The sequence below is a fragment of the Amblyraja radiata genome, chromosome 20 (assembly GCF_010909765.2).
Source record: "Amblyraja radiata isolate CabotCenter1 chromosome 20, sAmbRad1.1.pri, whole genome shotgun sequence".
Classification (NCBI taxonomy): Eukaryota; Metazoa; Chordata; class Chondrichthyes; order Rajiformes; family Rajidae; genus Amblyraja; species Amblyraja radiata.
In genome coordinates this window covers 13,172,106-13,199,699 of record NC_045975.1, presented here as the reverse complement: position 1 = coordinate 13,199,699, position 27,594 = coordinate 13,172,106, and the positions used below count along the sequence as shown (strand labels likewise).

The 27,594-nt window shown below is 41.0% G+C and overlaps 1 protein-coding gene across 6 annotated transcripts in view; it reads left to right on the top strand.

Annotated features, from left to right (window-relative positions):
• usp47 (ubiquitin specific peptidase 47) overlaps window positions 1–27,594 on the top strand; it is a 106,251-nt gene that overhangs the window by 27,859 nt on the left and 50,798 nt on the right. For 3 of the 6 annotated variants that reach the window (XM_033038842.1, XM_033038841.1, XM_033038840.1), the window contains exons 2-11: window positions 11,044–11,247; window positions 11,872–11,985; window positions 12,690–12,840; window positions 14,585–14,681; window positions 17,117–17,262; window positions 17,372–17,451; window positions 18,271–18,420; window positions 20,129–20,224; window positions 20,307–20,459; window positions 26,562–26,729. In XM_033038842.1, coding sequence (XP_032894733.1) covers window positions 11,044–11,247; window positions 11,872–11,985; window positions 12,690–12,840; window positions 14,585–14,681; window positions 17,117–17,262; window positions 17,372–17,451; window positions 18,271–18,420; window positions 20,129–20,224; window positions 20,307–20,459; window positions 26,562–26,729 — 1,359 coding nt within the window. Of the gene's footprint in view, window positions 1–4,559; window positions 4,620–11,043; window positions 11,248–11,871; window positions 11,986–12,070; window positions 12,116–12,689; window positions 12,841–14,584; window positions 14,682–17,116; window positions 17,263–17,371; window positions 17,452–18,270; window positions 18,421–20,128; window positions 20,225–20,306; window positions 20,460–26,561; window positions 26,730–27,594 lie in introns of those variants that run through there. The other 3 variants (XM_033038839.1, XM_033038838.1, XM_033038843.1) reach the window with 2 other exon arrangements.

Below are 27,594 nucleotides of genomic sequence, written 5' to 3'. Positions count from 1 at the left end.
ACATTTCGATGGAGACATTTAGGATGTTTTATCTCCTTTTTTAAGTTAAAACTGAAAAATTCATAGTCTGACATACTGCTTCAAATTTGACGGTAAATTGGCCCTGCTTTTCAGGATTAAAGCATGCTGCCCAGTAATTGTACTTCAACTTGAGAATTAATACACTCAATTCTGTACCTTGTATGTACTTTCATGGTAGATGTACAAATATTGTTCACATCATTTGGCTAACTTTGGTTCATCAAAGTTGTTGCTGTTGAAGATGTGAAGGACATTGGGAACGTCTACTAAACCCGAGACGGACATCGTCCATTCAGCCCAACAAATCTCAGCTGCACGTTGTGCTCCATGTGAGGCTCCTATTTTATCTCATCTCGGCCTCTGCATTCCCCCACCCCCATTTAAATTTAAATCCCTTTTGAAAGCATCAGCACAAATTAACTATTTTCTTTGTGGTGCAAATTCCAAACTACACTGAGTATTAAATAACTATTCAAGTTGATATATGTAAAGGATATCTCCTGTCAGGATCAGTATGTGGTCAACTGAAGTGAGCTGGTGTTAATTCGTAGCAGTAATGGGAAATAATGCCTCGGATTTTCGTGATTGAATTCTGGCAGTTTTATGTACACTAGATAAAACATGGGATTTTGCGCATGTGTGCAATAGCATGCCATCTAAACTTTTGAAGTAGTTGGTAATGTTTTTCACTAAACTTTGTCATTGGAGCCCATGGCAAAATGTCAACTTCCTCCAATTCCTTAGCAGCTCTGCCAGAAAGTTTGCCTGCCTTCTGAACTTGCAGTTGGAGCAGTTATATTCATAGAATTGTCACATCATAGAGATGGTTGTTGACCCATGAAGATAGTTATGAATAGTTAAGCAAATCCATCAACCCAACTCCTCCTCATTCCAGTGGAAGGGAATGGCTGAGAAAGAAGAAATAGCTTCACATCCTTTACAAATATTTGATTAGAATTAATTTAAAAGTATTGTTTCTTACTATTTTAATATTCAATGTTCTGTATTTTTATTTGTGTTCTTTAATAGTGTAATTGCTTTTTAATTATATGCAAGTTATAGCACCCATTGAGTCTGTTGATAGGTTCTTGTGGATTTTATGATCAAGATCTTTTATTTGTTGCAGGGCTTTGCTGATCAGGTTGTAGTAATTTCACTGAAGTAGCTGAAACACTTATTGGAGATTTCTTGTGTCTATGATCCCTTCCTTTGGATACACCATTTCTGTGTGAAGGTAGAAATTGCAGAAGGTAGCGGGCTATTTTGCCAGTTGGTTAGTGAATGAGTGACATTTAAAGAGACTCGGACAAATTAAACTGCTGAGTCAAAGAATGGGAGATTAGTGCAAACGCACCACAAGTAATCTTCATGATATGAGAGTAAGCTTTCTTTCTGAGCAGAGGTGGAAAAGATTTAAATGTGATTAATCACTGAAAATGACTGAAGGTTAAATATTATCTTTTCCCAGCAGTTGTGTGGTACAAATGTTACTTGCCACCAAGCAGCTCAGGTTGGATATAGTCCAGGCCTTCTTGCATTTTCATGTTGGCTTATTATTATGATGTGTATCAAGATACAGTGGAAAAACTGTGCGACCCAGTCGGGTCCTGACCCGAAACATCTCGCATTCCTTTTCTCCAGAAATGCTGCCTGACCCATTAAGTTACTCCAGCTTTTTGTGTCTATATTCGGTGTAAATCAACATCTGCACTTCCTTCCTACACAAATTGTACCATACCTCAGCACCGGTAACAATGGAGCAGAAGCATTTGGATGTTGGCTGCTTCATTTTCAGAGTTGCAAATGGTCTTTAGCATTGTACAGTTATCATAGAAAAGTCGTATTTCTGACCGTGTGATTGGAAGGTTGTTGAAACAGCAGTGGGTAGTTGGGCCCTACGACACTACCCTAATAATGGTATAATTATATTTCCGCAATTGGAAGTGCATTTAAGAATTTATCCTGGAGGTTAGAATTCCTGTCAGCAAACAGATAATTTATGTTGTGTCCACTTCAGTAATACATAACCATTATCTCTTGTTTAAAAATATACCTAAGCTGATAATACAGCTAGATTCCCATGGAGCGCATTAAAGCTCAAAGCTGAAATATTGTGTATAATACTTCATTATTTTTAGAACGTTCTCTGCCCAATATCTCAGACGGTTCACACTTTTTTTGTTTGGTAATGTTTCAGTGAATTTCTTTGCTATTTTAAAGATGCTAAAGGTTATAACCACCAGTTGTGCTCTTTTATTTTTCTGCAGGTCATGAAGGGTTTAATCCATGTTATTAGTGTTTTCCCCCCCTGATTGAGCTAGAAAAAAAATTCAAAATTAGTTATCCACTTTCCTTCGGGCAGTTGAACGGCGAAACCTTCAGATGTCGGTAAGAGATTGGGAAGGGCAAGAGCACGGAGGGATTGTAAAGCAAGGAAGATAACCTTCTTAGTTTAGTTTAGAGATACAGGATGGAAACAGGCCTTCGGCCCACCGAGTTCGCACCAACCAGTTTTTTTTACAAAGATAGAAGGGTTCTTTGCCAGTTGGATAGTGTATGAGTGATGAGTGACATTCAAAGAGACTCGGACAATTTAAATGGTTGAGTCAAAGAATGGGAGATTAGTACAAATGCATGACAAGTAATTTCATGAGATGTAAGTAATCTTTGTTGCTGACAAAGGTGGAAAACATTTAATTTAAATGTTAAATATTCACTGAAAATTTAGGAGGTTTGAATCTGTCAACAACATGCTGAATGTGTACTGGCATGTGTTCTGAAGATATATAATTAGAAGTTTGAAGCAGGTTGTACATTGATCGGACCAATGTAAAGCACAGTATAGTTTTGCTGTCTGAGTAACAAACCTCTTATGCATCAGAACGGAACAAAAATGATTTATTCTGATTGGATAAATTATATGAATTGCTCAACTTTTTGCAAGAGATGTAGATAAAATGTGGTCAGTTGGCTATTCAACTTGTCTGATGGAATTAACAAACAAACAATGAACTGCAAATGCTGGTTTTCAAAAAAGACAAAATGCTGGAGTAACTGTGCTGGGTGACTCAGTGGATCATGCAGCATCTCTAGAAAATATGATATTTTGCCTGTTTAGGGGTAAGAATCAATATTTAATTGTCATATGTACTAGTAATGAAACAATGAAATTCTTATTTGTAGCAGCTGAGCAGGCCTCTAAACCCAATAGCATGCAGATAAATATATAATACCCAATAGTACAATAATTTAATAACCATAACACTCGGCAACCATGTGCAAAACCAAAGTCCACAATGCAGCCAAAGATACCGTAGAAGATCGTATTTGCTGAGGTTAGTGTTGTGCATTGCTGCAGCTGTGTCAGGCTGTGCAAAGAATAGAGCAGGGGACTGCTTGGACAGCACCGTATTACGCGATGTTGCCTCAAAATCAAGGAAATCTTAATTCTTGAAATAAATTACACCACATGGATAATCAATATTTCACAGGGATGTTCTGGGTCCTGTAAAGGTATGTTTGATTGATAAAAAAGGACATTTTTGAAGAACCCGATTTCTCATCCACTCAAAAATAAAGGTCCGCAAAATGGTGTTTGATGCAAGTGGGGGTGTGGAGTAAGAACCGTGTGGCATCATTTTGTTGCCTGTAAAAAGAACGCAATTACCAATGATACTTGTGTAAAGATCGCAGCTACTGGCCAACTGAAGCTTTGTCTTTGTTACATACACCTTGTAGATCGTATCAATTCTGTCTACAAATCGATAAGCAGCTTGTAGTGTATATATTTATCAAAGAGAGCTTGAAAATTAATTGCATTGCATATTTCATTTACCCTATGTAATTGGGCCCTCGGTTTCCACATCGCAGATCACAATCAGTCTAATTTGGTGATATCTCAATAACGTTGCACACAGGAGCACCTCAGCAATGTGCTCAGTCTCCTGCTCTTTAACAAAACGCCTGGGTAAGCCACCAAACTGAATACTCCATTGGAGAAAGTATCCCTTTATCATCCTGTGCTACTTAGTGCTTAAACATTTTATTGTGGCACAGTGAACCCTTTTTCACCTGCACCATTGCTATGTTTAATGGTCAGTCTGTGCTGGGAAATATTTGGATATGAAAAGTCTGGGTTATATTCGCATACAAAAGGATTTGGAGATGGCAATGATGTGAAGAGCACTTGTATTGAATACTTCTTCAGGAAAGCAGCTTGGTTGGGTTCTTTTTCATGCGTGGTTTTGCTGGTGGAGCGCCTGTATGCCAGAATCAGCAGTTTTTATAGCCATCTGTGTGGTTACAAGGACAAACATTCTCCTGTGATTTAAAGTGTTGTCCCGTTGAAGCCTGAGTGGCAACGATTTCCTTCTCTTTCAATTTCCTATCTTTAGAAATTTACAATTTTCTTTTGAATTGTACGTAACCATCTGGTCTCTGTCCACTCTTAAGCATCTTGATTCCTATATTCTAATGCTACCCTGTTTGGTTATTTTTCATCAGATTAAAATGTACAATTTTATTTTTGTATATCTTAGGGGATGTTTTGGAGTTGCAGACAAAGTATCTTTGATGAAATGAAGAAGAAATTCTCTCAGGTAGCATTGGTGTTGCATTGATTGGAAAATATTAACCGCCTGTGAACAATTGATTGGCATGTGACTCAGATGGTTTGACAATAACAAAGCTTGGCCTGGTTTGACATTTGCTGCAGTAATCGTAAGCAGGACTAACAAAATGGCAAATGTAGTTGGAGTGTCAGGAGGACAAAGGAGCTAGTTATCAATTTCAGGAAACGTGCTAGAGTGTATGCCCCAATCGGCATCAACGTTGCCAAAGTGGAAATAGTTGAGGATTGCACGTCTTTCCCCCATTATGGCTCTGGATCTGGTGCAGTGAAGTGGTGAGAACTATATTCTGCACTCTGTATCTTTCCATTTAATCTTCCTATTGTGCTTGGGTTGGGGTGATTATATTTATGTATAGTATTATCTGATTTGATTGGAGGGCATGCAAAACACAACATTTTACTATATCTAGGTGTATATGTTGCAATAACAAACCTAAACCTTGTCTTTCCTGTTAAAGTTGTGTTATCTGCCATATTGTGGTTATGTTTTCAGTTAATTTGTAACTAAGAATCTCTGTGCTCATCATTTAAAAGAAAAGAATAGTGGCTAGTGACAACTCTTGCTCCTGTCTTGTAGAATTACTTGCTATGAATTTTGCGCATCTACACAATAACACCTGGTGCTCCTCCACTTGTGGACCATTCTCTTCTCAGCATGTTGATACTTAGCTCTCTAGTGGTAGATGTTTGTGCTATATCTTAAAAAGAAACTTGCAGTGCTCTTAATTTTCTCTCTCTCACTATTACGTGGTGGCTTTTGTGGTTTTGAATACTCTGTTTGCTTTCTCATCTCTTCGATATTGCGGGAGCCATTTTGAACATGCAGTAGAACCTTTATTTAAATATATTCTATCCTTATCCAGGACAAGAAAACCCCCCAGAGCCAGTTAGAATGTGGTGTTGGGATGCTGTAGTTCTTAAATGCACATGCTGTGCATGCTGTGCATTTCAGATACATCAAGATGAATTTCCAACATCTACACGTTGCCCATCAACAAGTCACTACACTAAGCAGATTCATACATCTTGCATGCAAGTTGATGTTCCCTACAGCATTTACCTTTTAGGATGAGGTAACAGAGAATTTAAGCATGATGTATCTTGGTCGAATAAACTGAATTACTTTTGTTAGAAGCAGTGGAAGTTTTTAGAGACTTGTGGAATTTTGGGGGCTGTGATCTTTGCATGTAACCCATTAAAATTCCATGGTAAGGATAAACAATTAAACCAGATTAAAAGTGGAAAGAAAATGCTAGAAATACTCATCAGGTTAGGTAGCATCTGAGGTAGAAACGAAACAGTTAGATTTTGGTTGAAGACTTTCAACTTGACTTCAACCTGAAGCATTAACTTTGTTTATCTTTCCACAAGTGCTGCATTACGTGTTGTGTTTACTGTAGTTTAGATTTCCACACCAAGGCAAGAGATCGTACAAGATTGCAACGTGAAACAGCTGGGTAAAGCCATGATTTAGATCTTGAAAGGAATACAGAAAGCAGATCTGGGTGCCCCACCTCAGGATGGATATACTGGCCTTGGTGGGAATGAAGTGTGATTTTACCACCGTATTGGCTCCACCATTGGGACACAAACTACATACTTTGTATCAGAATCTAGCTGTTCTGACATTTGTTTGCTGGTACATCAATCAGCCAATGAAGTGGCTATGCAGGAGTTTAATTTCTTTAGTATGGATGCCAGGAGATATTGGTGGTTGATTAAATATCTTCAAAGCTGTTTGGTAACTACATTGGAGGTTAATGGATGAACAGTGCAAAGGATCTGTCCCTGCACCTATTGAGGATATTGAGTTCAGTTTAATGCTATGAACTACTTATTTCATGGCCGCTTCCTGATTTTGTGTCCAGCTCGAATTTCCAAGCACACTGTTATTTAAAACAATACATTTCCCTCATACACCCAAATAAAATTACCTGAAAGAATATGTTGCAATGTACTGGTCAAAATATCTTGCCTCCCTTGATTGTAACTAGTCGATAAGCTAGTCCTTTATAGACAATAGACAATAGGTGCAGGAGTAGGCCATTTGGCCCTTTGAGCCAGTACCGCCATTCAATGTGAGCATGGCTGATCATCCCCAATCAGTACCCCGTTCCTGCCTTCTCCCCATATCCCCTTTACTATTGTGTTGTCAGCTGCATATAACATTTTCAGCATATGGATTTGATAGTTCCTTTTAAAATATACAGCACAGCATCAGGCTCTTTTGGCCCTATTTGTCAATGTTCTCTATATGCCAACGACTCCCACTTTTCTCTCCTTTTTGATATAGTCCTATCTTGCAATTATGAAGTTTCCTCTTTAATGCTCCTCTGCTTTGCATCTCAATTATCTCAAATCCTGACTAGTGACTACCTTTGTGCTAGTAGAATATGTTCTACGATGAATCTGGGTGTCTAGTGATGTGTTGACGTGCTTGGTGTTTAGACCTTTGGTTTGAGTGTTATTTTCAGGTTTGGGAACCTCATGCTTGCTATTCCTAAAATATGGGTATATTGTGTGATGGAGAGAAAGTATTTTTTGTCATCTGCAACTCAGAGTAATGGGCAGAGTGTAATTCCAAATACTTGAAGCTGGTAAATTATCATTTATTACATTTGTCAGTTAGTGGAAATTGAATTTGAACTTGTTTTATTGAATGTGCTTTTACCATAGCACAAAAGTATGTGGATACTCATTGTTTCTTGAAATATTGAAAAATATATTTCCCAACTGGCATACACAAAGGAGCAGGTTGTACGTACACAGGGGCCTTGCCTTTCATATATATAATCTGTGTTTGGAAGCCTAGTCTGTTGTGCACACAAGTGGCAGCCAATGTACACAGAGGAGCCTCCCATAAACAGCAATGACATGGGTGTTCTTTGTGATGGTGGTAGAAGGCAGTGGCACGAATGGTGTGAAGCCTTCATGCATCTCTTCAGATCATATGGGACTGTTGACATCCACCTGAACAGGAATGCTGTTTTACATTTCCCAAGCTTTTCAGACGTGCAGCTGTCCAACATGATCAAAGATGATGTGATGTAGCTTGAACTTGTTTTGACATAAACAAGCACGAGGCCATCAAACCCAGTTGGCTGAAGTAAAAATAAATCATCTTGCATTCCTAGGCTAGGTTGGCTGCTTTCTTTTTCCTATTTTGTGTCAGTTTTGTTGCACTACCTATTCTTCAAAAACAGCACTGCATGAGTCATCTGGAGTTGCATGCTTGGACAGAAATTTTGACAGCACCTGCTTCACTGTCACTTGATTCACTGTTGACCAGTGTTATTTAACAAATATATTCATGTTTTACAGTGTTTTTCATGGTTTAACAAGCTGGCTGTTTGACTAGCTAAACTAAATGGATTCATGCCAATTAAATGGGTATTACTTGCCTTCATAAATTGTATATTTTCCCAGTGTAAAAAGGGGATGTACACTGTAGTAATTACTTTCAGAGCAGATTTCAAGTGAACTATAGGTGTCAGTAATATTTATTTTACGAGAACAATTCAATTTACTGGTAAATATGTTGGCAAGGTCATAAGTGATAGGAGCAGAATTAGGCTATTCAGTCCAACGCTGTGAAGAATGTCTGGCATGTTGGAAAGACGACCTGTGTCTTGATTCAGGGTGGGAATACTTGGACCATGGATATAACCCAATATCTTCACAACCCTGTGTGGCATACTCTTAAGTTTGCACTCAGCATTATCCAGGGTAGCCAGGTTCTTGTGCTTTTGCAATACTGCATTCAGAATAAAATAATTACAATTCCGAGATATTGTGTTAAATCTTTCTCTTTTTCCCCAGTAGTAACAAAGCTTTTCACGGTATCTCATGACACGTAATAAACCCAATATCACTCACAATATTTTAGAGATGTATCCATGGTAAAAATGTTTGAAGCTTCACTCACTTATTGTCCGGTTAGGAGAATATTCAAAAAGAGTAATGGGTGGTACAGCGGTATAGTTGCTGATGTATGATGCCATAGGCCCAGGTTCGATCCTGACTATGGGTGCTGTCTGTATGGAGTTTGTACTTTCTCCCTTTGATCACGCGGGTTTTCTCCGGGTGCTTCAGTTTCCTCCCACATTCCAAAGACGTGGGTTTGTAGGTTTTTGCTTCTGTAAATTGTCCCTAGTGTATAGGATAAGGTATGGGTGATCATTGGTCAGCATGGACTCGGTGGGCCGAAGGGCCTGTTTCCACGCTGTATATAAATTAAAGTAATGTTATTTGGATGCTCTAGTTAATTTTAGATTATTTTGAATAAAACCATGTCCATTTATTACTTAGTATGGAATGATTGTTGTATTAGATGTGAATAATGAACTAGGTACAGACAAGCTATTCTACAAAGCCAAGAATTTAGTAGCTGCAATGGAGTTATTCACTTTGATAGATTGAATACATTGAAGAGGATATGTGGAAGTGCATTTGGTGCAAATTCTGCTGGTTAGGCCTGGCCAGTTTCCAGGGTTGCCTAGACTAGTCCTTAATCTCCATATGGAGCTGTGCTTTCTGTCAGGGTTCAGCTATAAACGAACCCATCTGACTGCTGCAGCTGTTCAGTTTTCCATGCCAATAATATGAGAGAGTGCCAATGTGACTGTTACGTTCTCATTGAAAATAGACTGTGACACAGAACATGAGAGTGGGAGATATGGTGGGGGGGGGGGGAGTAAAGGAAAAGTTGCCATATTTTGTGGTGGAAGGGGAACTGCTCTCAAGTTGTGGGTTAATATGTTGAATTGTTTAGGAAGGGTTGAAAGAGAAAGATGTGTTGTGGCACTGAAGTGAAAATGGGGGCTTGCATAGTGAACGGGGAAGAAAGAATGAGCTTAATGTGCTGGGTGAGGACATGAAATAGTTTGCACAATTATGGCTAATAACCATTCTTAGGCACTCCGGGTCAAGGGTGACTTCAAACATGCTTTGGGATCACTGTCAATGTGGGAAGTGCAGACTCTTCCACCGATGGGTTAGTACAGGCCTTGCACGGCAGGCTGATGCATAGCGTGAGAGGTGTTGTACGTCAGTCGTTTACATTTAGACCCTTTGTGCTCTCAGTGCATTGGCTCAAGGCTCACAATTCCATCCTAAATGCTTCTGCAGTTTATGCCATCATGTTTCAGAGCTTGTCAGGAATCGGCCGGGATGTTGCAGTTCATCAAGGAAGCTTTAAGCACATCCTTGAATCCCATCACCTGTTTCCCTGGTAATGACTTCCTGCTCCAGAGCTCTGAATAGAGTGTCTGCCTGTTTCAGGACACACTGTGTCAGACACACAAATGATGCAGCCCGCCTAACATAGTCAGCGGAATGTCAATGCTGGGAATGTTGGGCTGGAGAGTGTTGTAGAAACAGCAATGGACCCTGTGATTACGTGACTATTTAAAAAAACAAATCATTGTTCGCTCATGATAATCTCTGATCCATTAAAACCTTTTTTAAAGTGTAGAGTGTAACTCCATCTGAATTGTATTTCAAAACAATTGTTATATAACTTCAAGTGAAAATCCTTCACATTCTTGTACAATTTTATTTCTTGTCTTTGTGTTATTTAATCTTACCATTGATTTTCCCATATCACTGTCCTGTGAATTCTTCAGTCTGAATGGCTGGGCAACCTGTTGGACACTCCAGAAGATTTCAAAGTGAAACTCGTATTGCCACGAAGCAAAGGCGTGATGTTGGAGCCACTAAATCCTTTTCAGTCTGCCACTGACCTAAAGATCCGAGCCACAATGTTGAGGTTTTTTCTGAAGGATTTATTTCTCTCCCAATTATGCACTTTAGACAGGAAAAAAACACCCTGTGGCAAGGAATTAGAGACCATATGAATTTCAAATAATGTGTGGTAAATGTGGTGACAGAAGGATAAATCATCAGTGTTATAAGATGGGTTGAAAGGCTTGCATGACATGATCTTCTCGTCCTCCCTACCAAATTTAAGACCATGTTTCTCAACATTAAATTTATTTTGCTACCTCTGAGTCCATTCCTCCAGCTTGTCTAAAAGCAGTGATCCTCGTACCAACCCTGTAACTCCACTGCAGATGTTCCTTCAGTATGTGGAGCTGGCCTTCCACATTCTGGTAATGTGGACTCCATGGATTTAAAGATCTGCATCTTTTACACAGTTTCTGATGTGGGCAAATGATTTCCGTTAACCTCTGTTGTTTGTTCTGGATTTCTGTTTCTATTCTCGTCAGTAACAGTCTTGGGCGACAAATACAAGTTATGTTATTTCTGCTTTATTATAACTGGTGGAGTAACTGGCAGAGGCACAAGTCTGGTGCAGTCATATTGAATGCGTGGTGAACTTTTGTTCTATTATCGCTGCTGCTCAATTAAAACAAAAACCCGTATCTTTGCAGTCAGAGACGGCAGCGGATGAACCACGGGTGCTGTGTATCATACAGGACACCACTAATGCCAAGGTGGTCACTCAGCGGCTCACTCTTAACCTTCCTGCATCAACTCCACTCAAACAGCTGTTCGAGGACGTCTCGGCTAAAGCAGGCTACATCAATGCCACCTTCGAGTTAGTCTGGAGTAATGGTCTGAACAACCCTGACCAGGTAATTTTAAGAATTAACACTTCCTCCTTGGAGACTCATCGCGTGCTTAGTTTGACTTCCAGCAACAACAATCAAGGAAATGAGAAGGAAATAAAGTGCAAATGGAATCTCCCTGCAAGCTAATAGCCAAGCCGCAGAATCGATACTTTCTTAGCTTTACAAGGTTTCTAATTGTGGGGTGGTGGTGGAGGCACATATAATATTGGCATTGAAGAGGCTTTTAGATAGGCACATGGATATGCAGGGGGTGGAGGAATATGGAGCACGTGTTGGTGGAGGAGATTATTTAACTTGGCATCATGTTTGGCAACCCACTGCAGGCCACGGTCTGCCTGGGTCATGTTCAGCCTCGGGGGTGGGGGGGTCTGTGGGTCTTGAACATCCCGGTTTTTAAGGTCCCATACTACCTTCCTGATGGTAATAGTGAAATGACAGCATGGCTAGGGTGCTGAGGGTCTTTGATATTGGCTGCCTCTGCAAGGCAGTGCCTCCTCTGGGGAAGTCAGTACTTGTGATGGACCGGGCAATGTCTAACTTTCAATGTAGTCTCTTTGTTCCTGTGCTCTTTTAAAAATATATACTATTTTAGTTTGTGTTGTGTAAATGTAAATCTTTCTGTTCCAGGGCCCCCTGGATTACACCAGTGAAAAATCTCTCACTGAATCTGGATTTGAACCAGGAAAGAAAAACTTCCTTCAACTTACAGATAAAGATGGAGAGCAGCCCCAATTTGCATCGGTAGGTGGCCTTGCCCTCGACAAGGGGTTGATTGTCATCGTAGCTGAATAATATTTAGAATTGATTCGCTTTCTGGTTCGTGTAGGTCCCACTTCAGTGAATTTTGAGACTCCTCTGCAAATATGAACAAGTAAGCTTTACAGCCACTTCAGAATGTTTGTTGTGTGTGTGTGACACATTGGGTGCTGGAGAGATCTTGAGGTAATAGGCAAAATGCTTAGCAGGTCATTCAGCATCTGCAACACTGATGTTGCTAATATCAATCAAACCAAGGGGATTTTTTTTGAGGTAGGTCAAGAATATCATTAAAGTTCGAGTGTGGCGGCAGGAAAGATGGAAAAATAGAAAATAGTTTTGTTTTTTTACGTTGTGCATCCATGTCCTAGGGGGAATAAACCCACCACACAAAAATCATGGCTCTTAGCCTGAGGCACTCCATTAATAAGCAGCAGTTTATCCAATTGATTGATCAATTAATATTAGTACTGACTGGAAGATCAGAGACGTAAGATAGGAACCACTGAATTACGGCATTCTCGAGTAATAGAAATTTTTTGATTGCAAAAAAATGACCTCATCAAATTTTCAATTATGGTCCTAGTTTATTAATAGTACTTTAGTTATTTTCTAAGGCCCCCTTCAAACATCTCTAATCATCTGTAGGCCAGGAGGATGTGACACTTGTGTTTGCAATATCTTCACAGGATGAATCTGGTACAGCAGAAAGCAGTGGACAGGAGGACAGCACGCAGAAGAGGATCATTGGCCCTCAGCTGAGGGAAAGCTCTGTGGGCTGTGGAGATTACAGTAATCACAGCTACTCGTACTCTCCCATCCTGGGGAAGTCAGAAACCGGTGAGTGAGCAGTGCACAGTCGATGTCTTCTGCCCCAGAGCCATACCTTTGTAATATGTCTTCATTTCATTCACTGCTGTGCATTTTGAGAAGTTATTTTGTACATGTGTATGATATGATTTAATTGGATAGCTTGTAATGATAAACTTTTTAGTGTATCTTGGTACACTTGACAATAATGCACCAATACCATTAACATGGTTTACCATTTAACACCAGAGTTTAATACCATTCATTAAAGTTAGGGCTATTCATAATACCCGCTATTCATAATATCCCTGCACTAATTCCATACTTTATTTCCTTAATATCTAAAAGTTTATCAATCTCAAACTTGTATGTATCCTGACTAAGTTGCTACAGCCCATGTGATGAATTCCAGCGAATTGCTGCCCCCTAAGTGGAGAAATTTCTCCTCATCTATGTCCTGACTGGCTGACCCCTTATTGTTAATACTGTGGACCCTGGTTCTAGACACCCGAGCAAATGGGAACATCAGCTCTACAAGCAAAGACCAGTAAGAATTTTGTTCGTTTTATGAAATCACGTTGCGTTTGTCTTAAATTGGGAGTATAGGCTGAGTCTACTCAATCTCGCTTGATAAACAAGCTCCATCTCAGAAATCTGGAAAGTCTTTGCATTGGCCCTATCTATTCCCGTCCTGATTTTATAAACATCTGAGATCGTCCCTCCACCTCCTGCACTACAAATAATTAATTCCTGGCCTGCCCAGACGCTCCATAAATAGAATTCCATTGGAATTATAAAGGAATCCTTCACTGATTTGAAAATATTTATGAATCCAATTTAAATATGACCGGGTTAGCACCTGTCCCGGCTATTAATGGATGATGCATCATATGAATTTCTATTTTGTTTTAGTCCAAGAACTCAAAGGTCCGAGTAGCTGACCTCCCCTTGCAACACTGTCTAAAATTAAACACTCATAAAAACCTCCACGCAGTACTGGCACTATTTTTAATTATTAACTTATTATTTTTAACTTATTATTATAAAGTGAGAGCATCATCTGGTGGTGGCAATGGTTTTATAACATATTTTAAATAAGTATAGATCTTGAATATCAGCTATTTTAGCTTTAGAGATACAGCGTGAAAATGTGCCCTTCGGCCCACCACAAAGGCTTAAGGAAAATGTTTGAAACTGATGAGAGGCAACTTTTTCACACAAAAGGTAGTGTGTACATGGAACAACCTGCCTCTGGAACTAGCAAAGAGAGTTTGAGATCTGTACAGCACAGAAGTTGGCATGCTGCGCTCGTACCATTTGGCCCACATTTCTCTGAATCCTTCCTATTCATATATCTGTACAGATGTCTTTAAAAGTTGTAATTTTATGCACTTCGATAACTTCCTATGACAACTCATTCAAGATCTTGACGACCCTCTGGGTACAAAAAGTTGTCCCTGAGGTCCATCTTAAATCCTCACCTTAAAATTCTATGCCATATGAGTTTTAAAATTCACTACCCCGCGGAAAAGACTGACACTCTGAATTTCCAGGAATGAGCAAAGACGGCACTTTTCACAACCACTGGATAATACATTAAGATGTTTTGAGGAGTAATCACCATTGCAATATAGAATATACCTCATCCATTTATTATAGGTTTCCACAAGCCATGACAAATAACTGCTTGATTAAACAAAAGCTTATTTTGCATAGCTTAGTAAGCTTGTTCTTGTCTGAAACAAAATATTTTAAAGTTTTCTTCTTCCTGCAGGATATGTGGGATTGGTAAATCAAGCCATGACCTGCTATCTGAACAGCTTGCTGCAGACGCTCTTCATGACTCCAGAGTTTAGGAATGCACTATACAGGTAATGTCCAATTTAAAGTTAGTATTTCCAAAATGAAATATCGGACATGTTGAAACGAGCGTGCTGTTTTGGTGGAAAACAAAAATTAAAACGCCCATCTGTAATTCAAGCTTCATTTAAATTTGCTCCTGCATTTTCATTGAAATAGTCCTGAAACTTTCATGATCCCAGGCCCTTTGGGCACGTGCTATGGATTCTCAGGAACTCCATGCATTGTTGTTAAATTAGTCTCTGCAGTGTTCATCACAAGTGCAGTACCAGTTATGATCTATAAGATTTATCCATGGAGTCAAGAATCTGTCCTTTAAACTTCCAGTTCTACAGAGCTCCACATGACAATAGAATAGGTTACTTTGGCCTTCTAGGTGATCATATTTATAGATTCTGGGGTAAAGATAGAACGTGGAACATTCCAGCACAGGAACAGGCACTTTGGCCCACTGTGTCCGTGCCAAACATTATACCAAATTTAATTAATCTCCTCTTCCTGCATGTGACCAATCTCCATCCATTCCCTGTCCCTCATCCATGTCCCTCATCCATAGCCATGTCCCTCATCCAAAGGCTCTTGAATGCCTCCAACATATCTGCCTCCACCACCAGCCACTCTTGGCAGCGTGTTCCAGATACCCACCCACCATCTTTTGTGTTTTTTGAAAAGAAAACCTGCACTGCACATCTCCTTTGAACTTTGCCTCTGTCACTTTACAGTTATGCTGTTTAATCTGATATATTGCTAGCTGGGCATTAAGGTTCTGTCTACCCTGTCTATGTTTCTCATAATTTTTATATACTTTTATCATGTCTCTTTTGATGCTGCAGAGAAAATAATCCAAGATTATCCAACCTCTCCTGACTAATACCCTCTAATCCAGGCATCATTCTAGTAAACCTTTTTTGTACCCTCTGCATACCATCTATGTCCTTCCTGTAATTAGAGGGAGGAGGGAAGGAAGGTGGGAGGGGACCAGAACTGCACACAATATTCCTAATGTGGCCGAACCAAAGTCTTACAAAGCTGCAATTTGCATGGAGGCGTGTGGAGCCACAGTGCTTCATCAACTGCGGTTTGAATATCTAGCTTGAGCACTTGTGTCCGGGAGCGGAATAATATGAAGAAAGCCAATTGGGAAAACATCAGTCTTCACTCACTTTCATTCTGCTATTTGCTGAGCATAAATAAGAATGAAATTTTAACATTGCAAGCCGACAACATGTAATTATTATTTTTTTTAATTAAAAATTAAAAAGTTTTTGAGGGTAGTAAGCTCTGTATTACCTCCAGTGCCTCATGATAGTAAGAGAAGAGTGAAAAAAAGAAGAATGCATGGCTGAGGAGCTGGTGCAGGGATCCATGATTTAGGGTCTAGGCTAAAGATGACCTGTATAAGATGGGTGGGCTGCACCTGAACTGGAGGGAGAATCAATATCCTGTCCGGGGGATGTGTTAGAACTACACAGGTGAGTTTACATTCGTCTTGCAGGGGGTGACCCAAAGCAGTAGTGAGGCAGATGAGAAGGTTGAGGCAATTAATGAAGTTTAGAGAACAAGTTCAGTGGACAGGGAGGGACATAGCAGGGATTGAGTGCAGCCTGCAGTGGCACAGAACTGCCGAGCAACAGTGAAGACATTGACGGATCACCAGGCCAGGCCAACCCCTGTAACCCAGTGCTGTCTCCAGGGCAATGGCCTTTTAAGGCCAAGATAAGTGTACCTTAAAAATCTTTAAAACTTGAAGGGCCCAGGATGACCCTTGAAAAGTGGCAACTCTCTGTGTACTGCTTCAGTGGTCTACTATTCTTATACTACAATCGTTACACTCTTGTGCTTATGTTTGTTTATGCTTTTAAAAATAATCAAAAACTAATAGAATTACGATGATTGCTCCCAAAGTGCTCCCCCACTAACACTTCAGTAACCTTATCCTGCCTTATTTCCCACGAGGAGGCTGAGCTTTGCTCCTCTCAAAGGGCCATCGACATATTGATTAAGAAAACGTTCATGAACACACTTAAATTCTACCCGATCGAAAATCATAGCACTGTGATAGTCCCAGTCAATATTTGGAAAGTTATAGTCCCCCACTATTCCAACGCATTATTCTTCATTTTATTATCCAAATATAGTGAAACTCTGTAATTGACTAGCCTGACTATAATGTTGTAAACTTGTTATTTGTATCATCGAATTAAGAATAAAATGTTTTATTAATCAGCATTTATCTTTAGTCAATAATCCAGTATGTGATACAATGAAGGATGATGTCTTCCCAGACTGTAACTTCCTCTTGGGAGTTGTTTAGCCATTCTCTCATTTGCTGTCAAACTCTGAGCTCTGAATCTTGTGACCTAATGTTTTTTAACGGTTACTGGCAATAATTTTATGGGGCTGGTATATCTTCAACTAATTTAGGCTCATGTGGATGTGTTCACAGGTGGGAGTTTGAAGAATGTGAGGAAGATCCGGTGACCAACATTCCGTACCAACTCCAAAGACTCTTTGTTTTGTTGCAAACGAGTAAAAAAAGAGCAGTGGAAACAACAGATGTGACCCGGAGCTTTGGTTGGGATAGCAGTGAAGGTTAGCTACACACTGTGAGCAGTATGGGGGAATGTGTTCCCAATGTTTTAATGGTTTGTTCTTCAGGTGCTTTATTAAGGCCTAATTAAGATCATATTCCTCTTGTTAGCCTGGCAGCAGCATGACGTTCAAGAACTGTGCAGAGTCATGTTTGATGCACTCGAGCAAAAATGGAAGCAAACGGAACAGGTAATTAATATTACAGTCTCATTGCTCGGATGAAAATGATATCCCTCCTGCCTTTCATCATATACCACTCTACAGATATCAGTATATTGCTGCCTTGGAGAGGAACCTATTATGTGGCTTTTTGACATCCAAGTATACAACATTCTTTGTACCTTTTCATACCTCAAGTTTCCCTCTCCCCTGGCCCTCAGTCTGAAGGTCTCGACCTGAAACGTCACCTATTTTCTCCAGAGATGTTGTCTGACCCACTGAGTTACTCCAGCATTTTATATCTACAGTGTAAACCAGCAACTGAAGTTCCTTCCAACACATTAATTAGTTCCCCCTTTGTCCATGTTAGTTATATCCCACTTATTCAAGAAATACAGTAAATCCTCGTTATAACGGACCACAGTGGGTGTGGGTGGGAATGGTTTCCTTTGTTGGGGGGGGGGGGGGGGGGACTAGTTGCACAGCTAGAGAAAAACACCAGAGTACAGAATATAGTGTTGCAGCTTTGTCGTGTTGTGGTTACAGAGAAAGAGGTTGCATTGAGGTAGGTTGGGAGGACTCAGTAGTCTGACAACTGAAGAAGTTGTTCCTGAATCTGGTGGTATGTGTTTTCAAGCTTTTGTACCTTTTGTTGAAGGGCCAGAGCTGATGATTATCCTGAAGCAAAGTGTCATCTTAAGATCAAAATTTGATTTAAAACACTCATTGTTGGGTTCAATGGACGACGTGTTACATGCATCTTTGCTTTGTAATTTGGTGTGGTGGTATTGGTCATACTGCGTACTGCTTTGTTGCTCATTTGAATGAATCTATTACCTGTTCTTTCAGGCTGACCTCATTAACCAGCTGTACCAAGGAAAATTGAAGGATTACGTCAGGTGTCTTGAGTGTTGCTACGAGAGCTGGAGAATCGATACGTACCTCGATATCCCACTGGTGATCAGACCTTATGGTTCTAGCCTGGCGTTTAACAGTGTGGTAGGTATTCATCACTAAAGGTCATGCAATATAGGTGGACAGTGGAAATTATTTGGATTTGCTAATGCTATTTTGATCGCAAGCATAACTTCACTGAAGTAACTTGTTGATCATTATGACACAAGGTCATTCAGATAATTGAGTCCACGATTGCTTCCAGCGCAGCAATCTCATCATTCTCCTCTCTTTACTTCTTTGCCTCCTTCCAACATATTCTCTCTTGCATGCCCCTCAGTCCTTTGATTCTTTTGCCATTTATCTACACTAGAGACCAATTTACTGCAGCAAGTTATTTTAGGCTATATGAGGGGATGGGAGCACCTTTACCTTGTTACTGGGAAAACCCTGCCCAAATAACGGCTGATGTCAGGATTGAACTCTAGTTCCCTGGAACTCTGAGGCAGCAGCGCTAACTGCTATGCTGCGCTGATATTTTTAGTCCTCACTATTGTTGGTGTTTGACAAGGGTCAGAGACAAACACATGGCAAGATCCTGAACAGCATCGCGTTAAAGATCTGAATTATTATGGCAATGTTAGTTGATGGGTAAATGTTAGCTGGATGTCATGAGATCGCTCCTCTTCAAATAATACGTAATCCAAGGCAAAATATGTCATGCGCATCTTTGGGTTAGAATTTACTGTCAAGTTGCTGAACAACCAGACATATCCTTGGATCCAAAGAAAGAGGCAATTCAGAGAAGGCAGTGTTTCAACAGTTCGGTACTGTAGTGACTGCTTAGCTCATATTTTATTGCAGTCAAGCCGGAGCTGCAATCATTTAATTACACACTTGTTATCTGAGCCAAGATGACAATTTTGTGGTTAATAGTTCGCTTGAAGCAGGGTTAGAGATTCTGCAGTTATCCTGCCAAGAATCAAAATTCAGCATACATGCTAATCTTTCATGTCTGGTACTGTGGATTGATCTAGCTGAACAATTAGATGTGTGAAGCCGATCTTCTGCTTCATCCAACCTGAAGTTCTTGATGTGTTAGCATATATATACACACCACTCCATCTCAACCAAAAGCAGGCGACCAAAACTGACCCAAGATATTCCTGACCCTGAAGTACATAGCTTTTGTAACAGTGGGCAGCACAGTGGCACAGCGGTAGAGTTGCTGCCTTACACTGCTTGCAGCGCTAGAGACCCGGGTTCGATCCCGACTACGGGTGCTATCTTTACGGAGCTTGTATGTTCTCCCGAGACAGCTTAGGTTTTCTCCAAGATATTTGGTTTCCTCCCACATTCCAAAGACTTGCAGGTCTGCAGGTTACTTGGCTTGGTTTAAGTGTAAAATTGTCCCTAGTCTGTATAGGATAGTGTTAAGTAGTGCAGGGATCGTTGGTCGGTGCGGACTCGGTGGGCAGAAGGCCTGTTTCCACGCAGTAGCTCCAAACAAAACTAAGTTGATGTCTATCCTCGTCAGAAAGGTCGTGGATCTGAGTCTGTGGCATGGGATGACAGCCTGTTGCTGAGAGATCCACCATGGCCAAGAGTTGAGCAGTCCTGGCATTGTAACCACCTGACTCCAAATAAATTACAACTGGAGCAGCTGCTTCTGAATAATATAATTGAAACCTTGCATTACATTCATTTCCGTTCCTCATAATCCTATAAATCTAAAGTTGTTGTGTGAAAGGATGTGTGATTGGAGTACTGTTGGTGTGCAGAGGTGTTATTTTGTTCTTGTTCCCACACCCAGGAAGAAGCTTTGCAAGCATTTGTCCAGCCTGAGACTCTGCATGGACCCAACCAATATTTCTGTGAACGCTGCAAGAAAAAATGTGATGCACGCAAGGTAAATTGTTCAGGGTGATGGAAATTTGTTGGTGTTTTTAATTGTACAAAATCTGAATTGTTTTGTTTTTGATTCTTTGTAGGGACTGAAGTTCCTGCATTTCCCATACCTACTGACACTGCAACTTAAGCGGTTTGATTTTGACTACACCACCATGCACCGAATAAAGCTGAATGATCGGATGACGTTTCCTGCCGAGCTGGACATGAGTCCTTTCATGGATGTGGAAGATGAAGTAAGCTCAATTCTGCTTAAGATCCACATGAGCTATACTTTAGATCCACTTAATCCACGAATGAGGCAGAACTGATTTCCAGTTCTTGGTTCAGCTACCAGTTGCAGAAGTGGCAGGAGAGTTAGAATAAAGGCAGTAAAGATAAACGGGGCTTTTATTTATTTTAAATATCCAAGCTGCATGATATCTGGGAGCAATTTGTTATACGACACATCAACGAGGCTACACTTAGAGCTCAGTTTTTTTTCCCACCCTGCTATAGGAAAGATGTCATGAAGCTGGAAAGAGTGCAAAGAAGATTTGCAAGGATGTTGCCAGATCTTGAGAGCCTAAGATATAGGGAAAGGTTGAGCGGCCTAGAACTTTATTCCTTGGAGCCCAGGAGGCTATGATCTTATAGAGGTGTGTAAATCATGAGGTGAATAGAAAGGGTGAATGCACAGTCTTTATCCCCAGGGTAGGGGAAGCAAAAACTCAAGGTTTAAGGTGAGAGTGGAAAGATTTTATAAGAACCTGAGGGGCAACTTTTTCATAATGTGCTGGTATGTGGAACGAGCAGCCTGAGTAAGTGTCTGAAGAAGGGTCTCGACCCAAAACGTCACCCATTCCTTCTATCCAAAGATGCTGCCTGTCCCGTCAGATACTTCTTCAGTCGACACCTGCACAACAAGTTCACACAAACATAATGCGACAGTCACTGGATGTTGGATGAATAATTTAAAGCTTCTATAAAATATAAATGGAGCATTTAGATCCCTAATCTTGTAATCATTCAGACCATTACGAGAAATGTGTTATGATGCTAAATGTTGTGTCGTCCTTTAACCCATCCAAAGGCTTTTGAAAAGAAGTGCAACAGTGGTGCACATAATAGAGCTGTTGCCTCATGGCTCCGGTTACCTGGGGTTGAACCTGACCTCGGTACTGTCTGTGCAGTGTGCATGTTCACCCTGTGACCGTGTGGGTGTTAATTTGGATGCCCTTCCACCTCCAACCTCCCAAAGATCTGGAGATAATTGGGCAGAGGTAAATTGTCTCCTGTGTATAGATGATTGGTAGAATCTGAAAGGTGTTGAAGGATATATGATAGAAGATAAAATGGGTTAGGTCGGATTAATGTAAAAGTGGATGCTCGATGGGCTGCCCTCTTTACTCTATCTACTCTAATGCATTTCGTTGTCTCTGTACTGTACACTGACAATGACAATTAAAATTGAATCTGAATCTGAATCTGAATCTATCTCTCTCTAACACTGCAAGCACAGAGGATGGTGTTTGCATCTACTTTGGAATTGAGATAAGCCAAAAGGCAAAAACAAATAAACTCAAGCTAAATTGAGTTCATAAATGGATCGCGTCTAGATGTTAGATATATGATAGGTGTTGGATTTCTTCTTCTTCAACAAAATTGTAAGACATGCCACCAAATGTAAGCTTCTAGAAGCAAACAGCATGGATTCATTTAGAGACAGTTATAAAGCACAGAAACACCTCCTATGGCCCAACTCGTCATTGTCGAAGTAGATGTTTATCTGAGCTAGTCCCATCTTCCTGAGTTTTGTCCAAATCCCTCTCTATTACCCATGTACCTGTTTAAATGTATTTTAAACATTGTAATTGTACTGCCTCAACTACTTCCTCTGACAGCTTGTTCCATATATCAACCCCTCTGTGGAAAAGGAATCCTCTCAGCTCTGAGTTATAGAGACTCGTGGCTTTCTTTTAAATCTTTTCTCTCTTACAAATCTGTGCCCTCTAGTTTTAGCCTTCCCTGCCCTGGGAAAATGATTATGACCATTTGTCTTATCTATGATTTTATTTAGTTCCAAAGGCCACTCCTCAGCCTTCAGAAATTTCCTTCAGTTTAAAAAAAGACACAACCTATTGTTGTAACTCCCAACTTTCTGCCCAGTATCATCCTTATTAATCTTTTCTGCACCATTTCCTGTTTAATAATACCCTTCATCCATTTAGCTGACCAGAAATATGCACTGTGTTCCCAAGTGTGGACTTGCCAACAAATTGTAAGTTACAACATAATATCCCAACTCTGGCAAGCCAAATGCTGCCTTCACTTCCATGTACACCTGAGTTGGCTACTTTGATGGAACTGTGTACCAACACCCCAAGTATTAATAAGCTAGAGCTTAAGCGAGAAAGGAATGAAAGATAAATCAAAACGCTGCAGGTGCTGTAAATCTGAAAAAGAAGCAATCTGCTGGAAACTTTCAGCATGCCAGGCAGAATGTGTGGAGTTGGGATGTTACGTTGCAACTGTACAATCCTTTAAGTCCACACTTGGAGTACAGTGCACATATCTGTTCGCCCAACTGTAGGAAGGATGTTATTAAACGGAAAAAGGTGCAGAAAAAATGAACAAAGATGATATCAGGATGGAAGGTGTGAGTTACGACAGGCTGGGTCTTTTTTACATGAAGGATTGGAGGTTGAGGGGTGGCATTTGGAGCTCTATAAAATCACAGGTAAGGGGGATGGTCACAATCACAACTTCATTCCCACCTCCTTGCGTATAAGCTATTCGAACCCCTCCAATCTGGCTTTCGCCCCCTCCATAGCACAGAAACTGCTCCCCTCAAAGTCCTTAACGACCTCCTCACCTCTGCTGACACTGGTTCCCTCAACATCCTCATCCTCCTCGACCTGAGTGCAGCCTTCGATACAGTGAACCATAACATCCTGCTTACCAGACTTGGGGACCTTGGCATTGATGGTTCTGCACTCAGCTGGCTCTGTTCCTACCTTTCCAACAGATCCCACTTCATCTCTCTCCATAACCACACCTCTGCTACAGCCACAGTCACTCAAGGCATTCCCCAAGGCTCCGTACTCGGCCCCCTCCTCTTCATCATCTACATCCTCCCCCTTGGTCAGATACTCCGCCACTTCAACCTGGACTTCCACTTTTACGCCGATGACACCCAGATCTACCTCGGCACCAAATCCCCCCACAACCCCCCCCCCCCCCCCCCCCTCCCATATCAACTCCTGTTTGTCAGCTATAAAAACCTGGATGCAACATAACTTCCTCAAACTCAACAGCGATAAAACAGAATTCCTCCTCATAGGCTCCAAATCCACACTCAGCAAAATCAATAACCCCACTCTCACCATCGACGGCACCACTGTCTCCCCATCTCCCCAGGCCCGCAACCTTGGCGTGATCTTTGATTCCACCCTCTCCCTTGAGCCTCACATCCGCCATGTCATTAAAACCTTCTTTCACCTCCGCAACATCGCCAAAATCAGTCCCTCTCTCACACCTCCCACTGCTGAAAGACTCATCCATGCCTTCATCTCCTCCCGACTGGACTACTGCAACTCACTTCTCCTTGGCATCAGCTCCACCTACATCAACCGACTCCAACTGGTCCAGAACGCAGCCGCCCGACTCATCACCCACACCAAATCCTGGCATCACATCACTCCAGTCCTCAAACAACTTCACTGGCTTCCCATCTCCCACCGGATCACCTACAAAATCCTGGTCCTCACCTACAAAGCCATCCACCATCTGGCCCCCCCATATCTCACTGACCTCCTTTCCCCCTACCAACCCTCACGGTCCCTCAGATCCATATCAGCCGGTCTCCTCTCCATCCACAAATCCAACCTCCGCAGTTTTGGGGACAGAGCCTTCTCCAGGGCAGCTCCCAGGCTCTGGAACTCCCTCCCCCAACTGATCTGCAATTCCGTGTCCCTCACCATCTTCCAGTCCCACCTCAAGACCCATCTCTTCACCTCTGCCTATCCTTAGCCCCACGTCCCCCTCCCTTTTCATCTGTGCTTGAATTGCCTCATATTGTGTTTTGAATTGAATTCTGTCTTTACTTTGTGTACTAGTCATGTCTCTACTATTTATTTCATTCCACTTACATGTTTTTCCTCTACTTGCTAAATTTTTGTAAGGTGTCCTTGAGACTCTTGAAAGGCATCCAAAAATAAAATTTATTATTATTATTAATCTTTTTCCAAGGGTAGGAAAACCTGAAACTAGAGTGCACAGAGTTGTGAGATAGGAAAGATTTAAAAGAGAGCTGAGGGATTATATTTTAGGTTCAGATCAGGTGAAAGATGAGTCTTTGATGTGAAAGTTTTGACTGATATGCTGTGTATTTGTACTGTTTCTGTAAGGAACTGAAAAAAATTGTTGATGGTGTGATAAGGCGAATGGGAGAAGTTCTAAGAGGAGCAATAGCACCAAGGTGGACATCTCAGTTGATTTTGTGTTTACAATTCTATGTATTGAATGCACAAAAATATTGCCCTTTTTCTGGCACATAACTGGAAATTAGCAAATTCCCAGGACTCTCCAAACTTCTCGCGTTCAGCAACAATCAACTTTGGCTGAGGGGGTTATATTTGAAGATCTGATCATTTCCAACTATTGCACATCCCTGCAGAGAATAGCTGCGCAACCAGTGTTAAGGGACCTGCCACCACAACTGGTGCTGAAACACTCAGCAGGCCAGAAATCATCTTGAAGAGAGAGAGTTAATGCCTCAGATTGATGTCCTTCAATCAGAATTATTGTTGGTCCGAAACGTTAGCTCTGATTCACTCTGCGCTTGGTCTTGCTGCTTTTCGATGGTGATTTGATGTTTTCTTTTGCCTGAGGATCTAGTTTAATTCTACTGCACTTAATGTTTTGAGAAAATTGTGTAAATGAGAGAACAGAGCCAGCCCAATTAAATTGGAATAATGGAAGTGCTTTAAAATGTATTTCAGCTAGTCTAGGTAAATTTCATGAAAGGGAATGGTGGGGAAATTAATGCCACATCTCTGCGGGTAAATAATAGTGAGATTCTTTCCTGGACTCAAAGGAAGTTTCCTGTGGAGAGTCCCAGAAATTGGTATTAAGACTACTGTTTTAATATGCACCAGTAATTTAGTTGTGGATATGCAGAGCACAATTTCACAACCCACAGATGACTTCCTTGTATCCTTAGTGAATTGATGTAATAATGGGTGTAAAGATGATAATGGCGATGGAGTGGGAAGATAGGGTGCAGTTGTGTTCTGAGAAACATAGTGGGATGTTATGATGACAAGAGTGGGAAGTGATTGTAGAAAATAGAGGGGGAAGAAGAACAGTTGGTAGCGCTCGTTGAGAAATTGATTACAAACAAACATGTGGATCCTAAACCCCATAAATATTAATTGAATACAAGGCCTCATAAATGGCCAGAAAATACAAAAGCACAGGAGCTGCGATGAATCATTTTGTAAATGCTGGATAGGCCACAAGCGGACGATTGTGTTCAGTTCTGGGTGTTGGACTTTAGGAAATCTTTAGAGGGTGTAGATAAAAATTTCCAATGCTTTCAGGGATGTGTACTTGGGCAATGTAGTAAATGAGGGAATCTGATATTCTTTTTGAAACAAAGGGGGGTTAGAAGAAGACTTGATAGAGGTCAGAAGGGTGGCACATTGGTGCAGCTGTAGAGTGGCTGCCTTACAGTGCCAGAGACCCAGATTCGATCCTGACTACGAGTGCTGTCTGCACGGAGTTTGTACGTTCTCCCTGTGGCCACATGGGTTTTCTCCAGGTTCTCTGGTTTCCTCTTACATTCGAAAGATGTACAGGATTGTAGGTTAATTGGCTTTTGTAAAAATTGTCCCTCGTGTGTAGGATGGAACCAGTGTATGGGTGATTGCTGGTCAGCATGGACTTGGTGGGCCAAAGAGCCTGTTTCCTCGCTTTCAACAGGTATTTAAAATCACGAAGGGTATAGACAAAGAAATTGTCAAAGAGATCAAGAAATACGGAAAGTAGAATGAAAGAGAGTGTCAAAAGAGCCACGTGAAATTGCATATTAAATCAAGATGTATAGACTGACAAACAATGGGCAGTAGGAGTTAAGGATAGGTGAAGAGGGGATTTCTAGACCACACACCTAAGAGAGGAAGCGAATTGAAGGGAAAGTTGGAAGGAGGGAGTGGGGATGATGTACATATTATCATCAGGCCTATTCTGATCATATCTGTATTGATAATTTATACTTTGGGCAAGGATGGCCAGCACTTCCTTTACCTACGTCAGGCGAATTCTGTGATTGACCCAGGACATTTTTGGTTTTACAGAAATCTCCTCAGACCGAGAGCTGCACGGACAGCGGTGCTGAAAATGAAGGGAGCTGTCACAGTGACCAGTTGAGCAATGACTTCTCAAACGATGATGTTGTGGATGAAGGGATCTGCCTGGACAGCAACAGTACCAGTGATAAGACATCAAAGGCAGGGAACGTAAAGGTACATGGTATGATCAGCAACATTGCTCTGGGGTTTATTACAATGGGAATTAAATATTGGTTCTTTCTAAATATGTTTGTGCAATGGGCTGAGAAACAGCAGATGGAGTTTATTCAAGATACAGTGCCCTCCATAATGTTTAGGACAAAGACCCATCATTTATTTATTTGCCTCTACTCCACAATTTGAGATTTGTAATAGAAACAAATCACATGTGGTTAAAGTGCGCATTGTCAGATTTTAATAAAGACCATTTTTATACATTTTGTTTTCACCATGTAGAAATTACAGCAGTGTTTATACATAGTCACCGCATTTCAGGGCACCATAATATTTGGGACACAGCAATGTCATGTAAATGAAAGTAGTCATGTTTAGTATTTTGTTGCATATCCTTTGAATGCAATGACTACTTGATGACTGCAATTCATGGACATCACCAGTTGCCGGGTGTCTTCTCTGGTGATGCTCTGCCAGGCCTGTATTGCAGCCATCTTTAGCTTATGCTTGTTTTGGGGGATAGTACCCTTCAGTTTTCTCTTCAGCATATAAAAGGCATGCTCAATTGGGTTCAGAGCGGGTGATTGACTCGGCCACTCAAGAATTTACCATTTTTTAGCTTTGAAAAACTCCTTTGTTGCTTCAGCAGTATGTTTAGGATCATTGTCTTGCTGCAGAATGAACCACCGGCCAATGGGTTTTGAGGCATTTGTTTGAACTTGAGCAGATAGGATGTGTCTATACACTTCAGAATTCATTATGCTACTGCCATCAGCAGTTGTATCATCAATGAAGATAAGTGAGCCAGTACCTTCAGCAGCCATACATACCCAGGCCATAACACCCCCACCACTGTGTTTCACAG